The sequence below is a fragment of the Dermacentor silvarum genome, chromosome 11 (assembly GCF_013339745.2).
Source record: "Dermacentor silvarum isolate Dsil-2018 chromosome 11, BIME_Dsil_1.4, whole genome shotgun sequence".
In the NCBI taxonomy this organism is placed as follows: Eukaryota; Metazoa; Arthropoda; class Arachnida; order Ixodida; family Ixodidae; genus Dermacentor; species Dermacentor silvarum.
Window position 1 is genome coordinate 110,812,006 of NC_051164.1, and position 21,974 is coordinate 110,833,979.

At 46.5% G+C, this 21,974-nt stretch overlaps 1 protein-coding gene across 2 annotated transcripts in view; it reads right to left on the reverse strand.

Moving 5' to 3' along the window:
- LOC119433235 (endothelin-converting enzyme 1) overlaps positions 1-21,018 on the reverse strand; it is a 30,280-nt gene extending 9,262 nt beyond the window's left edge. The window contains exons 1-6 of one of the 2 annotated variants that reach the window (XM_037700384.2): positions 20,898-21,018; positions 7,417-7,617; positions 6,034-6,163; positions 4,802-4,979; positions 3,076-3,382; positions 945-1,263 (exon numbers count right to left, since the gene is read on the reverse strand). In XM_037700384.2, the coding sequence (XP_037556312.1) occupies positions 945-1,263; positions 3,076-3,382; positions 4,802-4,979; positions 6,034-6,163; positions 7,417-7,580 (1,098 nt within the window). In that variant the 5' untranslated portion in view covers positions 7,581-7,617; positions 20,898-21,018. Of the gene's footprint in view, positions 1-944; positions 1,264-3,075; positions 3,383-4,801; positions 4,980-6,033; positions 6,164-7,416; positions 7,618-10,067; positions 10,321-20,897 lie in introns of those variants that run through there. The other variant, XM_049658986.1, reaches the window with a different exon arrangement.
- Between the last annotated feature and the right edge of the window lie 956 nt (positions 21,019-21,974).

Genomic DNA, 21,974 nt, shown 5'->3' on the forward strand with positions numbered 1-21,974 from the left:
ACTCTAACGGTTATCTGCCCTACGCATTACATGGACTGGCCAGCTCCACTTTTTAAGAGGAAGCTTTAGTTCGGGCCCAACTCTGACGCAGGCCGATTCAAATACATGTAAAAAAAAAACGCTTTTCTGAGATAACCCCTGGGCCCATTTTAATGAACTTTGTTGCATTTGAAAAAGAAAGTTAAATTCTAGTGGCTGTTCGAAGCGGAATTTAGATTTAGGGCCTGAATTTTGTTAATCGAGTTTTTAAAAAATTCGAAAGTTCAAAAAACATAGAAGCACGAAGTCTACAAATAGCTCTGCACCAAGAATAGATATCGCGGTTCTGTAAATGGCATCGATTAGATCATTCATAGCGAACAAATTCGATATGTTAATTTATTTACGTGTATTTGTTACGTTCTGTACATAGGGTTCTGCAAAAGCTGTATTTCCATATAATTAATTTTCTTGAGATTCATGTGTAACATATTAATTTTGTCCGCTTTATCTGTACTATTAGATGCAATGCACAGAATTGTGATATCGTTTCTCATTGCTGAGTTGGAGTTGTAATCTTGATAGTTTAGTTTTCTGAAAATTTGCATTTTTTGTCAATTTTTAAACGAATTGACGACCTAAATAAAAAATTCGAAAACAGCAGTCACTAGATTTTACGTTTTTCTTAATGCAACAAACCTCGTCAAATTTGTTGCAATGGTTGCCGAGAAAAATGAATTCTCCTTTTACATGTATTTAGATAGGAGCACCCTTCCTAGATAAGCCTTCCTCTTAATGCCAACTAGAATATTCGCTCTTTTCTCTCTGATCGACACCGCTCTCTTCCTGCCTCTTAACGCTACACCTAATAACTTTCGTTTCATCGTCTTCCATCGTCCACGTCTTGATATAGTCACACGAAACCCTTGGAAGCACGTGCAGCCACAGATCTCGGGGGCCCTCACCAGCATGAGACTGACGTATGCGCGCAGCGTCTCGGAGGCCGGGCTGGGCCCCATCAGCTGTCCGATGGCACGCAGGTAAGGGCCGTTGGTGACTACCAGCTCGTCGTCCTCGCTTAGCCGCCGGCTCGGTGGCAGCACGCGGTTGACGGCGTCCAGCAGCATCTGTCCTGGAAACGACGGGCTCGTCAGGTTGCTCAGGTCACCGAAGCGCACGTACGAGGTGGTCATATTGGGCCGGTCGCCCATCGGCGGGAGCGCCGCCGTCAGCAGCATGTTGTCCAGCGCCATCAGGCGCTCCACCAGCTGAGGATGAGGGCGCCTGCATTTCCATGCGCGGATCATGTGGCGCAACCAGAAACGACGCGGCACGCATTCTCCAGCGAATGATACCAGAGAAACCAGCTCGGCCATTCGAACGTCAGGGTTGAGTGAGGACTGTGCCCGTTTCTTTCCTAGCATTGGGACAGAGCGGGCCTTTCCTTTCATGGGATTTTCGATCTACCTTGCGGATGTAGGCTTAACGAAATAAGTTATACCGCAGCAACTTACTCTTTGAAGTTAAATGCGAAAATGCGTCAATTAATCTTGGACTATTGTTTCCGGTTTCCACGTGAACCAAACCGCCAGAGGCCTGTCCGTTCTGCCTATATCTAAGCGTATCCGGTGGCCTTCATCGCATCTCATTTTCTCAAAGTTCCGCTTCATGCACGATGAGGCTGCCTATTGTGATCAGTTTTGGGCACCGCCGTCGCCTTCAGTTTCAGAACGTCGCTAGATGCATATTCTCATCCCATTGACGAAAAACTGCTCGCTAACAGCATGTAGTCAATATAAGGTGGAATTGGTTGCCTTTGTTCGGCGTTGCTCATTTGTAAAGTGCAGTGACAACTCGGAGGCCTTCAAATTTTGGACAAGTTCCTAGTGTATGAAATGAAGCTTTAGAACGCATAAGGTAAGAAATCTGCTAACCACATTGAATGCATCACAAACGCCCGCTCGCTCGCACGCTCGATCAACGTCGACGCGAAATCTTGACGCCTGCATTTGTGTAGGCACCAAAGCAGTAGCGCTAGCTCGTGTGCGTGCCACCAAAACAATGCGGCCGCAAGAAATGGCGTGAAACTGCAAGACTTTGCGCTTACTGCCAATCTAAACTGAAGCAGTTCACGATCGGATCGTTACATTTGTCGTACGTAACGATTGAGACACGCTCAGGCCTTCGCCGTGAACACCCATCGATATTTGCAGCCGTGGAAACGCAGTGTGGTTAGCATTAGTTACGCACGCCAGTGCTACTGACGTCACCATTGCAACGGTGATATCGCAAAGTCGCGTAAGTGCGCACCGCGTCTACGTCTCTGCCGAAGTCATCTCTGCCGGAGGCAAAGTAGCTTCACTGCATAACGCACAACTACGCAGTGGTGCACCCTTTACAGGCAAAATTGTCATGGTGACGTGTCGCTCACGGACAGCACGTGCAAAATTTTGCAGGCGGACAAAAATTGGTTTCAGTGTGTGGCACAACAGCAGTTGGCCGGACAGGCCAGGGACGATGGAGAAAGCGACGGAAAGAGAAAGGGAGGTGAAGTAGTGGAGATGGGTGACAAGTTAAACACGTAGGTACTACGCAAAGTTGGCGTGTGACGTAGGTGCGGCGCTACACACGTTCCCGCTCACTACAATTAGGAGACAGCAATGCGAACGCAAGCTCACACGACGGCGTTCTCGACTCCCTCGCGTCGCGCAGTTGACCGGCGAGGCTCTAGACTATTTCTCGGCGAAATTTTCCTCCCGCTTGGGTCAGTACGAACTCAAGAAGGGTGCACATCGGTCACCCCACTTGCCTCTCTTTTGCCATGCAGCGGCTGTATAATAACAGCCTCGATTTGTGGCATCTCGAGCGAAGTTTAAAAGGATTGTCTGACGGGTTCGTTGGCATGGCTTCCTGTACAGTGTAGCGCAAACGAACACACAAGGCGACAGAAAGACTGGACTGAAGGCGCAGTGCCCCGTCTATCTATCGCCATGCGCGTTCGTTTCCGCTACACTGTACACGACAAGTTTTCACGAACAAGCGCTGCCGCATATGCAACAGGCGCCTCCACCAAGGAGAAAGCCTTCGAGAGCGCACCTCCCAGAGAGGAGCAGAGCGGTGATCTCGAAGAAAGGTGCGAGCCGGCCCGAGGCAAGCAGCAGCTTGCGCACGGCGGCCCACTCGTACATGAAGGCCAGGTTAAACTCAACGTGGAGCGAGTAGTAGCCGCGCCGCTTGAAGTACACGTCGGGCACAATGCGCAGCAGCAGGTGCACGCCGCGCACCAGGCTCAGCTCGACTAGCAAGTCGACCACAGAGCGCTCCTCCTGGGCCGCACGCGCCGCCGGCTCATGCGCGGGGGGCCACGACAGGTTGTACTGCGCCAGGAAGTTGGTCACAAAGCCTGCAAGGGCACATACACACACGATGCTGTCACCGAGGGAGAGAGAAGACGCCGTCACGTGCGGCGCATCATGGCCGAGTTATAGCGTGAAAGAACAGAGGGGGCGCTGCACGGAACACGTGCAGCGCCCCCTGTACAAGAATGAGAAGAAAGAAATTAGAAGGGAAAATCTGTACGATAACACAAAGGCCAGTGCCTTGCTATTTGAGGCTCGAGCCGGTTGCCTAAGGACGAAACATATCGGAACAAATATTCGGAACTAGATGAGACATGTGTATGCTGCAGTAAAGATCCAGAGACCACTCAGCACATCCTAATGGAATGCGACGGGATCCACCCAGCGAGAACCGTAGGTAACGTGCAACTCCCAGAAGCGCTTGGGTTTAAAGTGGAAGGAAACATAAACAGATCAGCCGTAGAGATCAGCAAGAGACGATTAGAGTACTGGTGGAAAAAAGCAGGGAAAAGATGGATACGACCTGATCTCTTAAAATCATAGGCAGCGGTACAAGCTAAATTTTTGAAAAAGGTATACAAAAATGCGAGATAAAGAACATGTGTAGTATACCTGATTAAATCAAGCAGGCTAGGTGACTATTTGTCGCCACCCCGTTTCAAAGGGGATGCCAATAAATCATCATCATCATCATCATCATCATCTAACGAAAAAGAGCGCATATATTGTACGAAAGAAAGAAAAAAAAATATCATGTACGCGTAAGGCATGCACAATTTGTGCACGACTATACCTTTCAAAATTGAAACTGTGCTGACGACAATTTTGTCGTCTGCACAGTTTCTCTCCTTTCGGAAACAATTATTTCCTTGACATCAGTATAACGACGCGTTCCGGCACGTTTACGTTTGTCGAATGCGACTTCTGGACCAGCTTTAGAGCTGACCCTAAAATGCCCAATAGAGTTCGTACACATCAGTGCGCCTTCTGTCTGCTAAAATTCCTGAGTGATCAAACTGCAGTCGCGTGCGAGGCTTGCGAAGAAAAATGGCGTGACACTGTGATATGGAGCACAGGTAAGTTATTCGGGCAGTCTGTGAAATGTACACGCTTCTATGTATCCAACATAAACAAATAAATAGCAAATTTAAACGTTGCTGCGTCATATGCGCTGGTATGTGTCAGCGACACAGGGTTCATACTTGACAGCATCGGTGAATATATATATATGTTGCCTGTTGCAGATAGCACAATTCTAGCGCATGAGCTGGTCTACTCGAAGAGGCGGACATTACTTGCAAAAAAAAAATTGAAATGCATAATCAACTAATTAACAAAAATGTCCTAATTCAGTTCTTGGTGCACATATATATACATATTACAGACGTTACACAGATCGGGAGTATTATGGACACACTGCTAATTGTGCGCCGATTACGTCTACTCTTGTGCGGCGTGCTCACGCAGGTCGTCGGCGCCGTTCATGGCCTCCTGCATGCAGCGTTGCATGAAGCGCGCCGTCTTCACGTGCGCGCTGACCAGGCTGGTGTCCGGCACGTCGGTGTCGACGAGCAGCAGCTGCTTGAAGAAGGACAGCGCCACGCGGATCTGAAGCTTCAGGAACGCGTTCACGGTGGCACCCTGCGCATTTTACCCGAGTTCCGTTGCTTGCTCTGAGATCCATGGGGTAAAGATCAAGTGCGCGTTGTTTCAGAACCACCGGGCTTGCCGGTAATATAGTCAAGTGTGTCTTAGGAAGAACACTCCGGAGAGATTTCAATGGTGCAGGTGTCTGAGGGTACCATAGTAAATGATCACGTTTGTGCTATAGCTGGGGTTTCTCTCAATGATTGCCGGTGGACAAAACGTTTGCAATTTGGTTAACTACTTGGCGTATGAAGATGAAATTTCCTATAAATACGTTGACAGGAGCACGCGCTGGGGAAATACCGATTTGTACGCATAATGAGAGCTCCGCAGAAAATTTCCGAAGTGACGTCAAAGCTTCGAAACTCTCCTTCTAGCAGTTAGATTTTATAATTGTTTGGCTGTAATAATGCATGGTTTCATTTGTGTCAACAGAAACGGAGCAGGGCATTGTGGTGAACTAAGACCAGTCGCAAACGCGCCTGTCACACTGCAAGTTGCGACGCATTGCCTCGAAGCGCAATGCTTCGCCCACTGTCGCTTGACCGTGCCCCGTTTTTCTGTTCTTCGCTCTGCGGGAGGCAGCCACAGGGGTTCCACCCTCGTACGTTTGAACGCGGCCATAATGAAGCATGATGAGGTTTGCTGAACGCGGCCCCTGATCGTTGGGCGAGTCGAGCTGATAGTAACGACTTAATAATTTTGATCAAAGGTCGTCAGGTGCTCCCTTATTCCCACCACATATCGTTAAGAGGACATTGATCAGGATACATTAAGAGCCGCAGCAATGCGCAGCCGATCTTCAGAGCTACATTGTGAGCTCCCAGCGGGGTCAAGGCAAATGTCTCGCCCCGGTGTTCATGATAGCATCATCTGGCGACTGGGGTGAGAAGTCATTTACGATGTTCGAATGATGCTTCAGGGACGCCCGAGCAAGTCCTTTTATCACAGACGTTATAGCAGCGGTGCGCATCGCTCTCGCGTACATGCATAGTGCTTTTGCAGTTTAAACACGGTGCGCGGGCCAAAATGCGTCCGGCGCAGATACCTGCGTGGTGTTCCTGTTTGCGCAGACGAACTCGTAGAAGTCGTCACAAGGCTTGCGCCGCGGGCTGATGGACATAGCCAGGTCCTCGAACCAGTCGCCGCACTGGGGGGACTGGCAGCCGATCACGAACCTGCACACGCACAGACGTACAACCGCCGCCAGATTTAACCAGAACAATGAAGACAACTATATATAATGTGCCAGTTTTAATAAGCATGGGCTCTAAAAAGGAAACACTGAATTATCTCGAAGGAAGACGTATTAAGATAGCACATTCACGGCACCCCAACCACAAATATCCAGCACCCCTCGCAGGGGAAGCAAAAAAGCGCTTAAGGCGTGTTCGTGTTAAGTATGATGGCGACTATACACTGGAGGACACGCTCGACACCAGGGCAAGACCAGGACAAGACATCTTTTACTGAAGGTACCATATTTTGAAGTAGTGGAGCTGATGCGTGGCAAACAATGGTGATGTCTAAAATGTGGCGACAATGACGTGTATCCGGCTCCGCAATTACTTGAGGCGCATGCAGCTCGCAAAAGCATAGCCTTCGAGATTTGTTTTCTGAGGCAACCGTCGCTGGGGCGTTGATCTAGTTGGACAGCACCTATTGCCGGCAGTGCCCGGCACTGTAAATGTGGCCTTCGTGAAGTGAAGAGAACCAGATGAACCCCGAAGTTCCAGAATGTGGCCTGCTTTGCATTGGCCAGATCCACATGAAGGTGGTGTTGAAAGTCATTCCTCACTACTATACGTAGAGTAATTTATGTACAAGCACTGCAAAGTTGGCCGTCTAAAAATAAATAAAGGCATGACCATCGGCTGTAACGAACCATGGTAAACGAGATGCCGGGTTCGCACGCTCTGCAAGACACTATACGACTTTGACAGAGTTCAGCTGAAGAGTTGTGTGCGCAACTACGTACACGCGCAGGTTTTCCCTTTCGATTCCCTAAATGCTGCATTTTATAAAATGAGAGAAAGTTACATTCCTCTTTTGCTCCCTTATAATAAGGGGACATTTTGGACTAGTTAAGGTGCTTGCCTAAGGGCACAATCGACACAACCACGATGAAATACAAAGGCGCAGATACACGCTATAGCACCTGTGACGTGTTTTCATGTTTGTTACCGTGGTTGTGTCGCTGCGTTGCGTTATGCCCTTATATTTGCTGACGTGTACACCGCTGCGCGTTGCCACCTCGCAACGTAAGCTCGCTGAGATCTCTGCATTTTCGGTAGGCGCCAACGTGAGCGCTATGGGAGCTTCCGACTTGCGTCGTCCACCTCTCGGTGCTTACGGACAATTTCCAAAGGCAATTACACTTATTATCTTCGTTGCCACGGGCAGCCCGCTGGCCGATCGACTCTGTGCGTACCGTAGTCCTGCGGGCGCCAGAAATGCCCCCGAGATGACAAGCATTGCCCCGACGACGGCCACTACCAGGTACACGTTCCAGCGTGGCTCTGCGTAGCCGAGCGTCACGGTCGGAATGGGTGGCATGCCGTGCTGCAGTTCCTTGGGTACACCCTCGAGGATCATGGTGGTCGATGGAGACGCAAAGCTTGCACCAGTAGGTCTGTTAGGGAATAAAAGCTGTCTGTGAAGAAAGCACGCATGCTCACAGACAAACAATGCGAGCATGAACGTAAGAATAAATATTGCTATGACATGAGGCTTTATTTCTGAGGCAGTGGACTCTGGTCTCTTGTGGATGCAAACGCGTAGCGAGTCCCATTAGGCGAAGGCAAGAGCTGAGGTCCTCTAGAAAGACAGGAGCTCTTAATAAGCAACCGTTAACAAGAGTTACACGGTCGCTGCGCATGTGACCAGAACCATGAGAACAAGCTCATGTTGCTTTGTCAGGGCTCTCGAGTTCTGTAGGCTGAGAACAACTCTCCTTCTAACCTTCGGCAGCTTCTCAGCGCCAGGAGTAAATGCTCCCCAGCGCCGTATCCAGCACTCGGGAAGCCTGGTAACGTTCAGAGTTTACAGACCGCCATAGTTGAAAAAGAAAACGGTCAGCTTCATTGAGACGTGTGATAAAACGCACAGCTGCAAGGTGCAAATTTCCGATATGTAAGCATGTATGCCTACGAGACTTTTGGTGCGTGTATTCACTGCAGCGGCGAATGTTAGTAGGCCACGACGTCTACGAATAGTCTGATAAATCGACCATTGATTGTAAGTGCTTGCCATTTTTTGATCTTGCTGTTGAGTGCGAGAGTTGAACGACTTTAAGAGGTCTTAGAAAAATGAAGGTTTATTTACATAAGTACAGGAACAGAAAAAAAGCAAAATAACAGCACAAAAGCTATCATTACGGCCGGCAGCAAATCGGACGCTGCGGCCCACGGAAAGAACGTCTCTCTCTTCCAGATGTTTCTCTGGCTTATATCCCCTTCAGTCCGTCGGGGTCAAGTCATTTTCAGCCAATCGTCGAGCCCGTGCAGGCGTCCGGTGCAAGTGTCATGTTCATCCAATCGTCGGGCCCGTACAAGTGGCGTCATGTTCGGCCAATGGGGACACTCCATGGGCTCCGATGGCTGACGAGCGTCCGGCGTTGCCTCCCCCCGCCTGGAAGGCGCTCAGCTGGAGGGGACGGGTCGTTCTTTAACGACGTTCCAGTGCTGTAAGGCAGCTTTTCCTGGACGGAGGGTCAACGACCTCGAACCGTGCCGGCTTCCAGTTGCAATTTTGGGAAGCGTCACGCAGGGGGAGACAAAAGTTCCAGGCGCAGCACACAGGGGTGGGATTGCCAACCTGTTTGACGGGTCCGCGTGCGATATCATGGTCGACGCGCACCTGCAGGCTGCGCGCCATAATTGCCGTGCGACGGCGAGTGGTTGCGTTCGAAGGACTAGACCGATGCTGGTTAATGGACCGCATCTAACACCATGCACGCTGTCGAGCCGAACAGTCGCAGGGTGAACGGCGTCTGTTGGACCACAAGCGACCTTGTCGATGGCATGACACCCGTTTCAAACGAATTACCACTCTTATTGTAAAGCTTTCCGCAGGACAGCTGCGCTTGCAAGTTGGAAACGAAGCTTTTCAATTCTTTAGAGAACTGCGGAAGACAGCAATTCAGTCATCTGTATGATGTGTCAGTCAATCCCGTAACTTCACTGAGGTGTCTCCGGCTGACAACCTGGAGCACGTGAAGTGTACGTCATCAACCCCTGTATATACGACTGCGGAGCCCACAATAAATGTTCCATTTTCTACAGTCACCGTGTAGTTATTTATTGTCCAGACGCGACATATCATTCACAAAGCTTAGAAACTCCCGCACACGACATATGACGATGCTTGGCCATGGAACCGTTCCTGAATTGACGTGGTCGAAAGCACAGAGGGGGAGTTGATCCTTGCGCCTCGGGGCCCCAGAGCTGCTGCAGGAACACTACCGTAGGTGCCAGCTATGACTTGCCAATTGTGAAAGGGCTCCGGAACCTTTGGCAGATGTTAAGGTGTCCTTTGGCGGCCAGTATACACTGCAAACCTGCCTAAAAGTCACTCCTGGAACACTCGCAACTTCTGCAGCTTATTAGAACCAGACGCAGCTTTTACAGTTCATGTCTCCCTACGGCATATGTTCGGAGTTTACACGGCCGAACATATGTGGGTCGGGTCTGACTGACGGGTTGATATTTGCCAGTAGGGAAAATGTAGACGCTAGCTGGTACTAATGGACTCGGCCAAACCACATGGCGGCAGCAAACCGGACGCAGCGTTTGCGCGCCATTTTCTCTCGCCGCCTCATGCATGGTTACCGCCGAAATCTCGAGGCACTAACAACGAACTAATGCAAACGCCTGTCGGGACGGATTAGCCCGACTTCCGACGCCACCCGCTCACATCGGGTGAACGTGAATGAACTTGCTGCCGAATTGAAGTCAGTGCAAGCCACCCTGGGTGTCTACATGCACACGTTATGGCGTGTTCGTTTGGGAGTCTTTAATCGTAGGCTTCACCTCCGCAAAGCTGCCGAACGACGGTTCAACAATTCTGACTGAACGAACTCACCTTTAAAAAGTACCGGCAGGCACTCCTCTAGAGATCGCAGCGGAAGGTCACAACGCACAAGGGCGAACAGCCCTTCTCGGATGCTTGGCTCGTGCAACGTGCGCGCGTGCTTCTTCACGCTTCCTTCTTTTCGGCCGCGACAAAGGTGCCGGCCCGGTCGGCAAAATGAACGAATTCAAATTCTTTCTTATTTCTTGAAGACTACTTAAATGCAGTATTAGAATGACTGTATATATGTCGTCTCATCACTACAGGACGCGTTGCTGCCATTACGTACCATCGTCACAAAGGGGTGTTGTAACGCCGCCAGCTAAACATTTTTTAAAGCAAAGCTTTATATGGCTAGGCGAAACGAAAAAGTGTCTGTAAGTCGCCTGTCCACAAAAAACTATCATCAGCAGCATTGGCTCGAGCGTCGTCGTCTTCTTCCGCAGCTGGCTCATTGGCGCCCGAATTTCGCTCGTGCTCGGCACGCGCTCGTGCCACTGCTCCCGCGTTCGTCGTATTCTTCCACAGCTGGCTGCGTTGCCGCTCATCATTCCAGAATTTCACTTTTCTATCGTCGTAATGGGCAGGCCGCATTCACGGGGGTTCTTCTTTCTGGGGTTTTACGTGCCAAAACCAGTTCCGATTATGAGACACGCCGTACAAGCACTCCGTACATGATTAACCAGCGAAGCTGAAACGTGCGGCCCCGGTGTTAATTATCACTGCGTTAATCCCGACGGTTCATTGAAGTATTTCTCAATTATTGGCTACGTCTTTGTGGTTACGTCTTCGTCTTTAATGAGCTTACACACACGTTCGGCTGCGACGGAGAGAACGACGTCATTGATGGTATGCCCGCAGTCCGCCGTTGTCTCGAGTTTGCTAGGCGGCGTGGTTACCAGCAATCGCCCGCCATTGCCACTTGCGATTCTTCGAAATTAAATTGCATCAAAATAAATATGTCCGTTACGTAAGACAATGAATGGCTCATAACCCAGTAGGCAATAGCTCATATCCCCGTTTACGGGGGTATGAGCCATTGCTTAAGCGGTTATTGGGCGGTGCTTCTTTTTTTTTTTAATTTCTAGCTTTTACTAACCGCTGCGCGGATGAGGGTCGAATTCGCCAATGCGGCATGCTTTCGCGATCGAGCTAAACCAGTTTTCCCTCCATAGCAATGTATAGTTTCTCGCCGGGACTTTACAGTGCGCTCGAATTAGGCGAGAGGTCGAATTATCCCTTCCAGCCCTGAATTTTTTAAAGTGCAGTAATTTTTTGTTTAGTTTTGTATTAATTTACTACCACCGAAGAAACACAAAAATATTAACCCTTTCAGCCCTGGATTTTCTATTTCTTGCACATATTTTTTTGCTTTGCATATTTTACACCACAAGGACTCTAGAAACATGCCTGAGCAAAAAATAAGTCATTTCTGTTATTATTTGCCGATTTACAGTCATGTCGTCAAAACCGCACATCAGGGCTCAGTGGTTGCGAAACGCAGTGAAAAGCTCATTTATTCAGAGGTGGAAAACACAATCATTGCAAACACAAACTTCACTAATTTTTCATGTGGAAGCCTCTGAAGCAGTTTTGAGCCTTGGCAAGACACAGGTGCACGTTACATTTTTCGCACATGATACGGGTTTGTCCTGTGCATCCCTCAAGCTTACAACGCTGTTCCCTGCTGTCGGTACGAAGAGGCCAGTGTCCCACTTGATCAAGCCTGACGTCTTCTACAGGCCTATTTTCAGCATATCTTGCTTTTTTCGAAGTCACCAGAGGGAAGAGTGACGGCCTTCCTCGCTTTTGCACCTTTGGCCGGCTGTCGGCTCGTGCAAGTGTTTCAGTAATATGGAGGGTGAAGTCCAGTAAGTCCAGTTGCTTGCCAGGCATCAGTCCTCGTGCAGCTGCATCACTTCTATACTCCAGCCATGCGTTCACAACTGAGGCATTGATAACGTGAAATATCTGGCTCAGGCTGCTCAAACTCATCACCGCTGTCTGAAGATCCGTCGATTTCTCCCTCCACATCAGACAAGTTTCCATTATCAAGTTCAGGGAAAATTGCATCCGTGCATTCTTCCAGATGCCTAGAACGCAAGTTCTGGCGGGAATAGAATGAATCTGTCGGTATACACGGTGTAGCGCCCACCGACGCCACAACGCTGGGCGTTTTGGTCGGCGCTCTCAGCCGGTGCCTTGGCGCCGGCTGTCAAAGAAGTGAAAAATAAGGAAGCGCAGCGCGTGCTCGAGGCGCAAGCTCGGCACGCGCAGTGTCGTTCCAGAAGCTTGCCACGCTGGTCGTCGCAGCCGCCGCTCGGCTCGCCGCCTTCGCCCTTCTGAGTAGGAACGATGGCACTGCTCGTACAGCCGTTGTACTACCCTCTTCCAGTGGCTGACCGCACGGTGCGCGAATCGCTGCCTTCGTTCCCACCGCCAGCGCTACCCACATCTCGTCCTGTGCCCGTCAGCCACCATCAGACAAGCCTTCCTCCCTGGACTTGCCCCGATACCGTCTCGTCGACCACCCGATGTGCTACCGCACCGTCCCCGGCTTCCGACTCTCTCCAGGGGTCTCTTTCGGGCGAGTACGCGCACAATGTCCTCGACAAGACCATGATACCGGCTATGCCATCGTCCTCGTGTCCCTCTTACAACGGTATAGGCGTGCCTGAAAAAAAAAAGAAAAAAAAAACCAATGAAATCGGACGCATTGGCTAGCCGACGGCACGCCATATACAACCACAAAGCCCTGATGTCGTCAAAACCGCACACGGAAAAAACATCTTCTTACAAGTAATATCAAAATGCAATGACACTTATTCAAGTACATGCGTTCTCTGCAATCTATTTAGACACTATAAAAAAAACCGCAACGTAAACTACGCAAGGGTTATTGAATTATAAAAGAAAAAAAAGTGCACGTACCTGACGGCGCGTCTGCCATGTTTGTTGTTGTCATTTCTTCTTCTTCGTTCGACACATCTCCGTAGAGTCAGGTGACTAACCATGGCAATGGCACTAGCACTTTCAATAGTATGATGCGGGAAAAATACAAGCAGTTTCGGTTCTTTTCACATGCTGAAAATTCCGATTCTAAGTCATGTCGTCATTTGACGACGCCAGGGCTGAAAGGGTTAATTATATCGACATGTCCTATATATAGGACATCAGGGCTTAGTGGTTGTTAAGAGAAATACGAAGTATTTTGAAGTTGCAAATTATTCTCAGGTGTTTCACACCATGAAAATGTTGGTAAACTTGCATGATAGTATTCATATAGTGGTTATTGCCTGAAAGCAATTCCTTGCGATCGTAATACACAGCTGTTCATTGAAAGTGAATGACCTCCGTCTACTTGATGGTCGCTTTGCCAGACTTATTTTCGTCAAAGATGGTGGATTCTTTGTGTACTGCGCAGCAGTTACAGGGTTACAGTTCCCCACGCCTGTAAAATGATGATGATGAACCTCTGTCATGGCTCGTACCCACTAATGGGGATAGGCCAAGAATCGGGCAGCTGGAGCTCAAGGCAATTCTTCCGTGTCGCAGAAAATTCGGTGTCAGCGTTGTCCGTCAGAAAAAAAAAAAAAAAAAAATGATCCCGAACCACAACCACGCAGGCGCTCCGCGTGGCGCATAGGCGTTACTGAACTAATTGAATTTCTCGAAGTAAAATAGATCCCTGAGAAAATTCGTAAAGTCCGACTTACACACAACCTTGAGACGTGATAGCGTCGGATTGTAATTTGAATTTACGAGAAAGCAAGCATGTTGAGCGGAAATTCAAACATAAACCGTTCTCCTTGCTTACGGGGGTACGAACCATTGATGAGTCAATGCTTGTGGCCTCTGCCTTATGGGAGTATGAGCTATTGCTCTGCCCTGCACGCCTCCGGGATCGGCCCACCATTGTTTACTATCGGGCCCCGTGTCGCAGAAAATCCGGTGTCGGCGTCAACGGCGCCTGATAACGCTATCGCGTTCCACTCTTAAAAGCGAAGCTTAAGCGTCATCCAAGTTTTTTGAAAACGAGAAACGTAAAAGAAAAAAAAAAGATATCCAACGATAATAGAATAACAAGAATAGTATGCGAGCGAGCAGTCAGACTATAACTGAAGGGTGAAATTTAAAAGAGGTTACAATCAAGGAGAGAGTAAATACAATGTTAATAAAGCACTTTGACAACAAGCTGTCCATACTGCATTTCATTGTAATCTACATCCGACACGCATCGCTCCAATAGTGCAGAAAACATATATGAGACGTTGATACACGGACTTTTCACTATAGGAGTCCCCTTGCCACTGAGTACAGGAATTCAGGCTGATTTATCACCTCTGGAATAATAAAACAAGAAATCGGAAGCTGTCCCAAGCAACAGTGTCCCCAATCTGCATTCAACACATGCAAAGCACTTGACAACCACTCAGCCCTGGTGTCCGATATATAGGACACTCAGATAGTGGTGTGCTGCATACAGGCTATGCACAAATGAGGCAAAACTTTCCAATATACATAAACCTCTACGCATGTTAGAAACAACAAATGAGATTACGATCCCTACCGAGACAGTAGTTATCGAGTAAAATATTACCAAGAGATATGGCTACTGCTGCAGTTGTCTTTTTAACTTTCCTCCATTTTACTTTCACCTATAGGGCATTTTGAGGAAGACAAGGTCAAACTGCTACTTATGCTGGTGGGGACGTATCGAGAATGGATCAAGTTCTTTTTTGAGTTTCTTAATCATTTGTGTCACGATTTAGAAACATTTCTCGTCATGTCCTTTTTTATAAAAAGGGCATGAAGAGAAATGTATATTGGAAATGGGCACTAGGGCCGACAAAGAGTTGACTGTATTAAATTCGACTGTATTATTTACCACGAAAAATTAAAAACTATAGCGCAACCCATAACTCTTTTAAGTTATGCGATCTTTTCGAAAGGCAATCTCACACGTTGGAAACGGACGTTCTCTCGTCGGATTCCTATTTATGAAAGCGCTAAACAAACACAAGAACAGCTACCCACTTTCTCTTTGATCTGGTTCACCTCGAAATGTAGAATGCGGCTTCTTGCAGGTATAGGATGTCGCTAATGGGTCGCCACACGTTTCCGACTCTGTGAGCATTCGATGTGTACAATTTCGTTAATGGAGTGTATATTATACAGTAGTCCCAGCAAAGGTGGAGATGACCAACTTCCCTCGAATCGGAAGGCATTACATGACAGAAAGGACTGCTGCACCCATTTGTGACTGTATACCATCCTCGTCCCAAATGCTTTCACAGCTATGTTCAACACACACAACTGTTTTCTTAATTATTTATTCAAAGAGCCATGATAGACCTTTATGACTGCATGGCAAAATAGCTAATGACGAATTCTGTGAGACGCAATGTTCTTGCCAACGTTAACGCACTCGCAATGACACCTGTGCGTCCACGTTGGACAGAAGGCACAGAACTCAACCACATCTGCTAAGTCAGAGATCTTCAATAAAACTCATTCTACACGGCATCGAATGTGAAGTGTCCGGTGATCATTATCAATACAATCCCACGACACACTGCATCAAAGCACTCGGCACAGCAGCAGATGTCACTCATATAACAGTGACAGGCTCCACAATAAACACCACCACAGTGGAGTTCACATAAGTGCCCAAGTGTACTGGGGTACCGTGGGGTGCTGGTGTGCCAGCTACCTGCAAGATGCTTTGCATAGCATTGGTGACCCCAGTCCATGGGATCTGCACAATTTCTTCCACTATGCTCACCCGTGTCAGCGACTAAAAGCCTCCCTGACAACGTTGTCGCTGTGAAAACTCCCAAACAAATCATTTAATAGCCACTGTCAAGGTGCCAAATAAACATGTCGAAGTATATCTGACAGACCAAATTTCAAGTCGTTTCATTCTTTACAAAAAATGCAGAAAACATGGTTGCATTGTACAAATGTGTTGCAGGTGCGGTACCACAATCAAGGCATTTTTTGTGGAAGGACAACTGGTTAATTAGTATTAAGCACAGTGCAATATCTTTGCAACTGATAATTTCCTACTTGTTTCATCCTTGCAGATTTCTTTTATTAGAGAGGAATACTTAAATAATATGGCATAAAACAACAATTATTGTGTTCAGCATTGACTACAGAAATGACAGGCTTAAAGGCTTGTCCTTAGGCAACATTGTTTTGTAAGTCATTTTAGTAAACAATTATGAGAAGGCCTTACATTTAGGAATATAATGATGGGATACTAGTAAATATGTCATGGTATCACATCCCTGTAAATGTGAATAATGGCTGACAGCACAAAAAAACTTTCAGTGGCGATTTAGCGGTAAATGCGAGAGAAATGCGTTATCATTACGTCGCACCTTTGAGGTCCTGGATCCATTGTTTAAACCGCGTTCACTAAACTGCAAAGTGTTGATAAGGAGCTCACTCGACATACGTCCTGCCTCTTCGAGGAGTGAAGTGCAACTAACGGTGGTCCGGAGCAGACCGACGTCAGTTGCACTATATAAATACATATATATCACATGACCTGCTTCTCACACTTCACACACACTTTTTCCACCTGACACTCCTAATACTAACACATAAAAAAAGTTTTGAGACAGCAGGAAATGGGACAATAAGGAATGCAACTAGCCACCACAAGCTTCACACAGCCTGCTGTGTTAAAATTATTAGAAAGCCTTTTAAAACATTGTTTCTACCCAAATATGCAACACCTTAAATGGCAGAAACTCCTATAAAAAGGTTGAGTGGTGTTAAATATTTGTCCATAGTCAAAAAATCTGTATAAGTGTGCATCAGTTCTCAAGGCACCTGTCTTTGTGCCAGTTTCTATGTGAGGCAAGTCATTCCTTCTGTATTTACATACAACACACACCAGGTTCTGGCCACTAGGTAGGTTGCCACAGTTCAATGCAAGGACACACTACTAACAACAACAACACTATCTTAAAAGCGAAGATGTTTTCAAGAGCGACAAGTCTGCAATGGTCCAATCAGGCAAGACTCCTGCAGTATAGGTGCGATGAAACTTGGCTAAAATAAAGCACACCAAGACACGAGGAATATCTGGTGAGGACTCTCCCTTGTCCAGGTTTTTCATCACAATAAAATTCACTTGAATGTCGCAGTATTTCTGATCTGCAATTCAAGACAAAATAATAACCATTATAGCAATACATAGTGTGATACGCACAATCAGAAATCAGCTATGCACGTTGCTGTAATAAAGTGCAGAAGATAAGTTTACCCTCTCCTACCATCATGGCAATTAGCATCAATTTCAGGGGTGATATGTGTAGCTAATAAATGCTTCATGCAAGGACCAGCTGCTGGTAGCCAGTATTGATTATGATTTCAATGGCATCTCATGTTGTAATGGGTTTCCGTTATGAAACTGTGCCAGACATGATTATAAAGAAAGAGCAACCTCTTTGCATTGCAAAGCCATTTGATGTGACAGCATTCAAGCACTCCCACTTTCCCGCTGAAGCATGCCTGCAAATGACTATGCATTTCTGAGTAATTATTTTTTCTAATTGAGTAAACTGGGCATATCATGTGTTAAAAATAACCAACTACACAAAAAATACCCAAATGTAATAGTAATCAATGTCATGATGATCAGGGTACTTAAGTCCAATGCAGAATAAAGGCCTATCCCAGTGACCTTTAGTTACCCACATTTTGTGCCAGCACACTCTACCATATGCCCGTAAACTTCATTACTCCATCTTATCCTCTGCTGTGCTCATTTGCTGTTCCCTTCCCTTTGCCCCACTCTATTACACTCGTGGACAACTTTAGTGGTAATGAAGGAAAAGCTATGGAGGCAAAGTGTGCACACAGAAGAGTGCTCCTGAAAGTAGTCTCACATTGTCATCCACATTAGTTTAAACTGGAGAAGATAAAACATTAGCATCTTATTTACAACAGTAAAATAAGACATAACACACCTACTGAGTGTAAAATACGACTTATGTGCTCTTCCGCATTAAGCAAATGCGAAACCAGAGGTGCAAGCGGCGATTCAGCACCTGTTCCAAGAAGTCCGAAATACTTGGTGCAGTAACAGACGTGCAGAAGCTTCGTCTCTGTAGCTTTCCCTTCATTGCCACAGAAAGTTGTCGCGAGCGTAGTTATCTGTTGTCTGCATCACATGACTTGCCCAACTCCATTCCTTGCTCTCAGTCTTATCTAGAACATAAGCTGCCTGCTTTCGCTAATTCATATCGCCTTATTTCTGTCCTTGGGAGTTAAGCCAATTATTTTCTATTACAACTAATTGCATAGTTCCTGGCTTTCCATTCTCTGTTATCCTCAAACCCACAAGTTAGTGCTGTAAAATGAACTGGTTATAATATACTTTTCGATATTAATAAACTGATTTCCAATTAGTAGTTTTACAAAGCACAGAAGGTAGGTGATCTTCGTGGCTGCTGCAAGGTGTAAATTCAACCAACAAAAAAACACTTTTTATTGCTTCTTATGTTTCTTTGATTCTTGAATGCACATACACGTGCATGTACTTTGAAATTTGTAATGTTGGTGCACTGCAAGACAACTAATGCACAGTGTAGGAGTAAAAACAAGAGCATTAACACTATTATGTAGGTACAATGTTCAAATCATTAATGAATCGGAAGCCCATTTAACACAGAGGGAGAGCTAGAAACAAGGAAAGGCAGGAACCCATTTAACAAAATTCTCAGAAAAGTGCAAGGCCCATGGTGCATGATGTTGTTTACTCACTAATTTTTTAATGGGGAGCAAATTAGCTATTGAAGAAAACAGCACCACACAAAGTGAATGTTGACGCAAGTTCCTGTGGTATATAAGCACTACTTTATTTATTGATAACAATGTCTACTTTGTCATATTCAAAAGGAGGTTCTATTGAAACACTGGCTCTTGAGACAACCGTTGTTCAATCACTGTTGATAAGTTCAAGTTGCCACCTCCCTGTGTACCTTGGTCTTGTTTAGCTTTGCACTTTAGCTCTTGTATGCACCACTTACTTAATGCTATTGATGCATAACTGAGTTACCAGTTTTTCATATATGGATGGCTGTTACATACACAAATATAGGTGCTTCTTTCAACCCCCCCCCCCCCCCTCACCCTTCGCCCGCCCCGCAGAGACAGGACACATGGCATAACCAAATCTGTGCTGCTTTTCCTTGTGAGAGCACGAACACGCTGCACTTGGAGACAGTGCCAGTGAAGTTAAAGGGGCCATGCAACAACTTATGAAGATGAAAGATAAACCAGTTTAGTAACTAAACAACACCATCATGAACATCTGAGCCCAATATTACTGTAGTTGCAGCAGGCAGACGACAGTTTTGTCCTAAAGACTATTGCTCGTTCTTTAAACTTCCTAAAATCCTACCCACCACGGTGGCTTAGCACCTATGGCATTACACTTCTAAGCATGAGGTCGCGAATTCAATTCCAGGCCACGGCAGCAGCATTTTGATGGAGGCCAAATGCGATAATGGCTGTGTACTTAACTCTAAGCACACGTTAAAGAAATCCGGGTGGTCGAAATTAACTTGGAGTCCTCCACTACAGGTGTGCCTCATAATCATACCGTGGTTTTAGTACGTAAAACCGAAGAATGTTTAATGCAGAGCTTTCTTTGTGGACCGTCCCAGACTTTCCTGACCGTGGCTGGTGTTACTGTCTTGCTGAATAGCTCACAACTTGGGTCACTAGGTGGTCTATGGTAGAATGGGTAGAGCGTCAGGTGTCTAAGCTCAGGGAATCGGGTGCGATACCAGCCACCAGACAAACGTGGGTCAGTGGGTATGTAAAAAAAAAAAGAATTACATGCCTGATGCAGGGAGTAAACCTCGATACCCAGCACAGCAGCCCGATACCCATTAGGTCACAATCGCACATATACTTCTAATGTGCCAGTCCCAACTAGTTCTTTGAGATGATAGCTGCATGTTGATGATGATGACTTCCACACTATGGCACATACCCACAACGGGGTATTGGTCAAGAAGTGGGCGGTACATTTTAAATGAGTAAGAAGAAATAACGAAATGCAACACAATCTACACAATAGCTCTCACATGGCACAGCAACAGTGCGCGAGAGCACATGTGCATGCTCCAATGTCCTTTGCACCAGAGACACAGGAATGAAATGGACAAATTTATAGCATTTAACTTACCTTTTCATGCTGCTTCAAGAAAGCTTCGCTTCATATAGATTCCAAATATGCGTTGCATCTGCATAACTCTTCTTTCCCCTAATAACCTGGCCGCCTTTGGGGGATTTATTTCTAAGCAATATTAAATGTAATGACTACTGGCCACACTTCAGATGTCTAGACTAAGCCGTCCCTTCATCGAAAGCGAAAGTGGAGAAATCTCCCAAATCGTAGAGTTTTGGTGGAGATTAGTACCACTGGGGCCAATACTATGGCCTTTGAGAATGGGGTGGGGTGCATGATGAAGAGTCACAACACTCTAAGAACTCGCAAAGATACAAAAGCTTGACACAATGTTGGATACAGTATGGCAGGTATTGTTTTGCATGGCACAGTGGCATTGCTTCAAGTGCTCGCTATCCTGCTTGGTATAGTGCGCACATTAACCTGCAGTGAAAGAAGGCAGGTTAGTTGAACATGGAAACTGTGCCCAGACAATGTTCACCCATATTCAAGAAAGTGACCATTACCACCTACTTGAAGCATATGAGTTCAATTAATCAACTAGTTAGCAAAATCATGTTTCGAGCGTTGCCTTCTTATCGCAAATTAAATTGGCTTAAAATAAGCTCAGTAGATATGCACCTTACCTACAATAGACTGAAGTGTCACTTTGTGTGGCATGGCAACAATGTCATCTGGGTCTTTGAGATAGTGCACGTTTCCATAACCCAACTGCTGCGAAACTTCCTGGATGAATTTGTCGACAGCCTGGGAATAAGAGATGTTGAACACAACGTGAAGTGTCTGAAAAGCTCAACTCAAAGAAAAGAAGAAAAAATTAGGAAGGAGGTGTACACAAAATTGGAAAATCCTTACTTCCAACTGGTTAGCGATTGGGTCAAAGGAGAAACCAATTGGAGTTGCCAATTGAAATGAACTGGACCCAATTGGAACCGATTGGAAAATCCCTAGTTCCAACTGGTTACGATTGAGTCAAAGTGGAACCAATTGAGTCCGATTGGACTTTCCAATTCGAATCAGCTGGGCCCATCGGGAAATCCTTACCTCCAATTGGTTACGATTGAGTCAGGGATGCAACCAATTGCGCCCAATTGGAGTTGGCAGTTTGAACCAGCTAGGCCCGCCTTACATTCCCAACTGAGTCTAATTGGACTACCAATAGGAATAATCTAGCTAGAACGTAATCAACTGGGAAACACTTTCAGTTTATGAACCCATTCAAGGAAACTGGAATGAGTCATAGCTATACATGCATGCAGTAATAAGGCTATAGCAAACCTGTTTCTGACAGCTGGTATCCTATTTAGGTTTGTTTTGAGGGGTATATATGTGTATTGGTATTGCACATTGGTGCAATTCGCCATTCCAAACAATTGGCACTCATTGTGAATAATTGGTCACTCCAACAAAAATCAATTGATCACGTTCCAGTTGGTTCAACTGGTCTAGTTACGTACTAATTTACGATTGGAAATTTTCCAATTGGTACCAATTGAAAATTTTTGACAGGGCTGTTCCGTTGCTCACGGGCATAAGTCTAGAGCGCGTCATGCAAAAGAAAGATGACAAGAAAAGGAGGCTGCCACTTATTCTTATGACCTCACCTCTCTCTTCACGAGCCCAGCCAAGTCGTCTAGCCTCTGAGTTGCGATAAGCGAAAGGACAGTAGAGATCGCCTGCAGCAAATGAAGGAGGCACTGGTG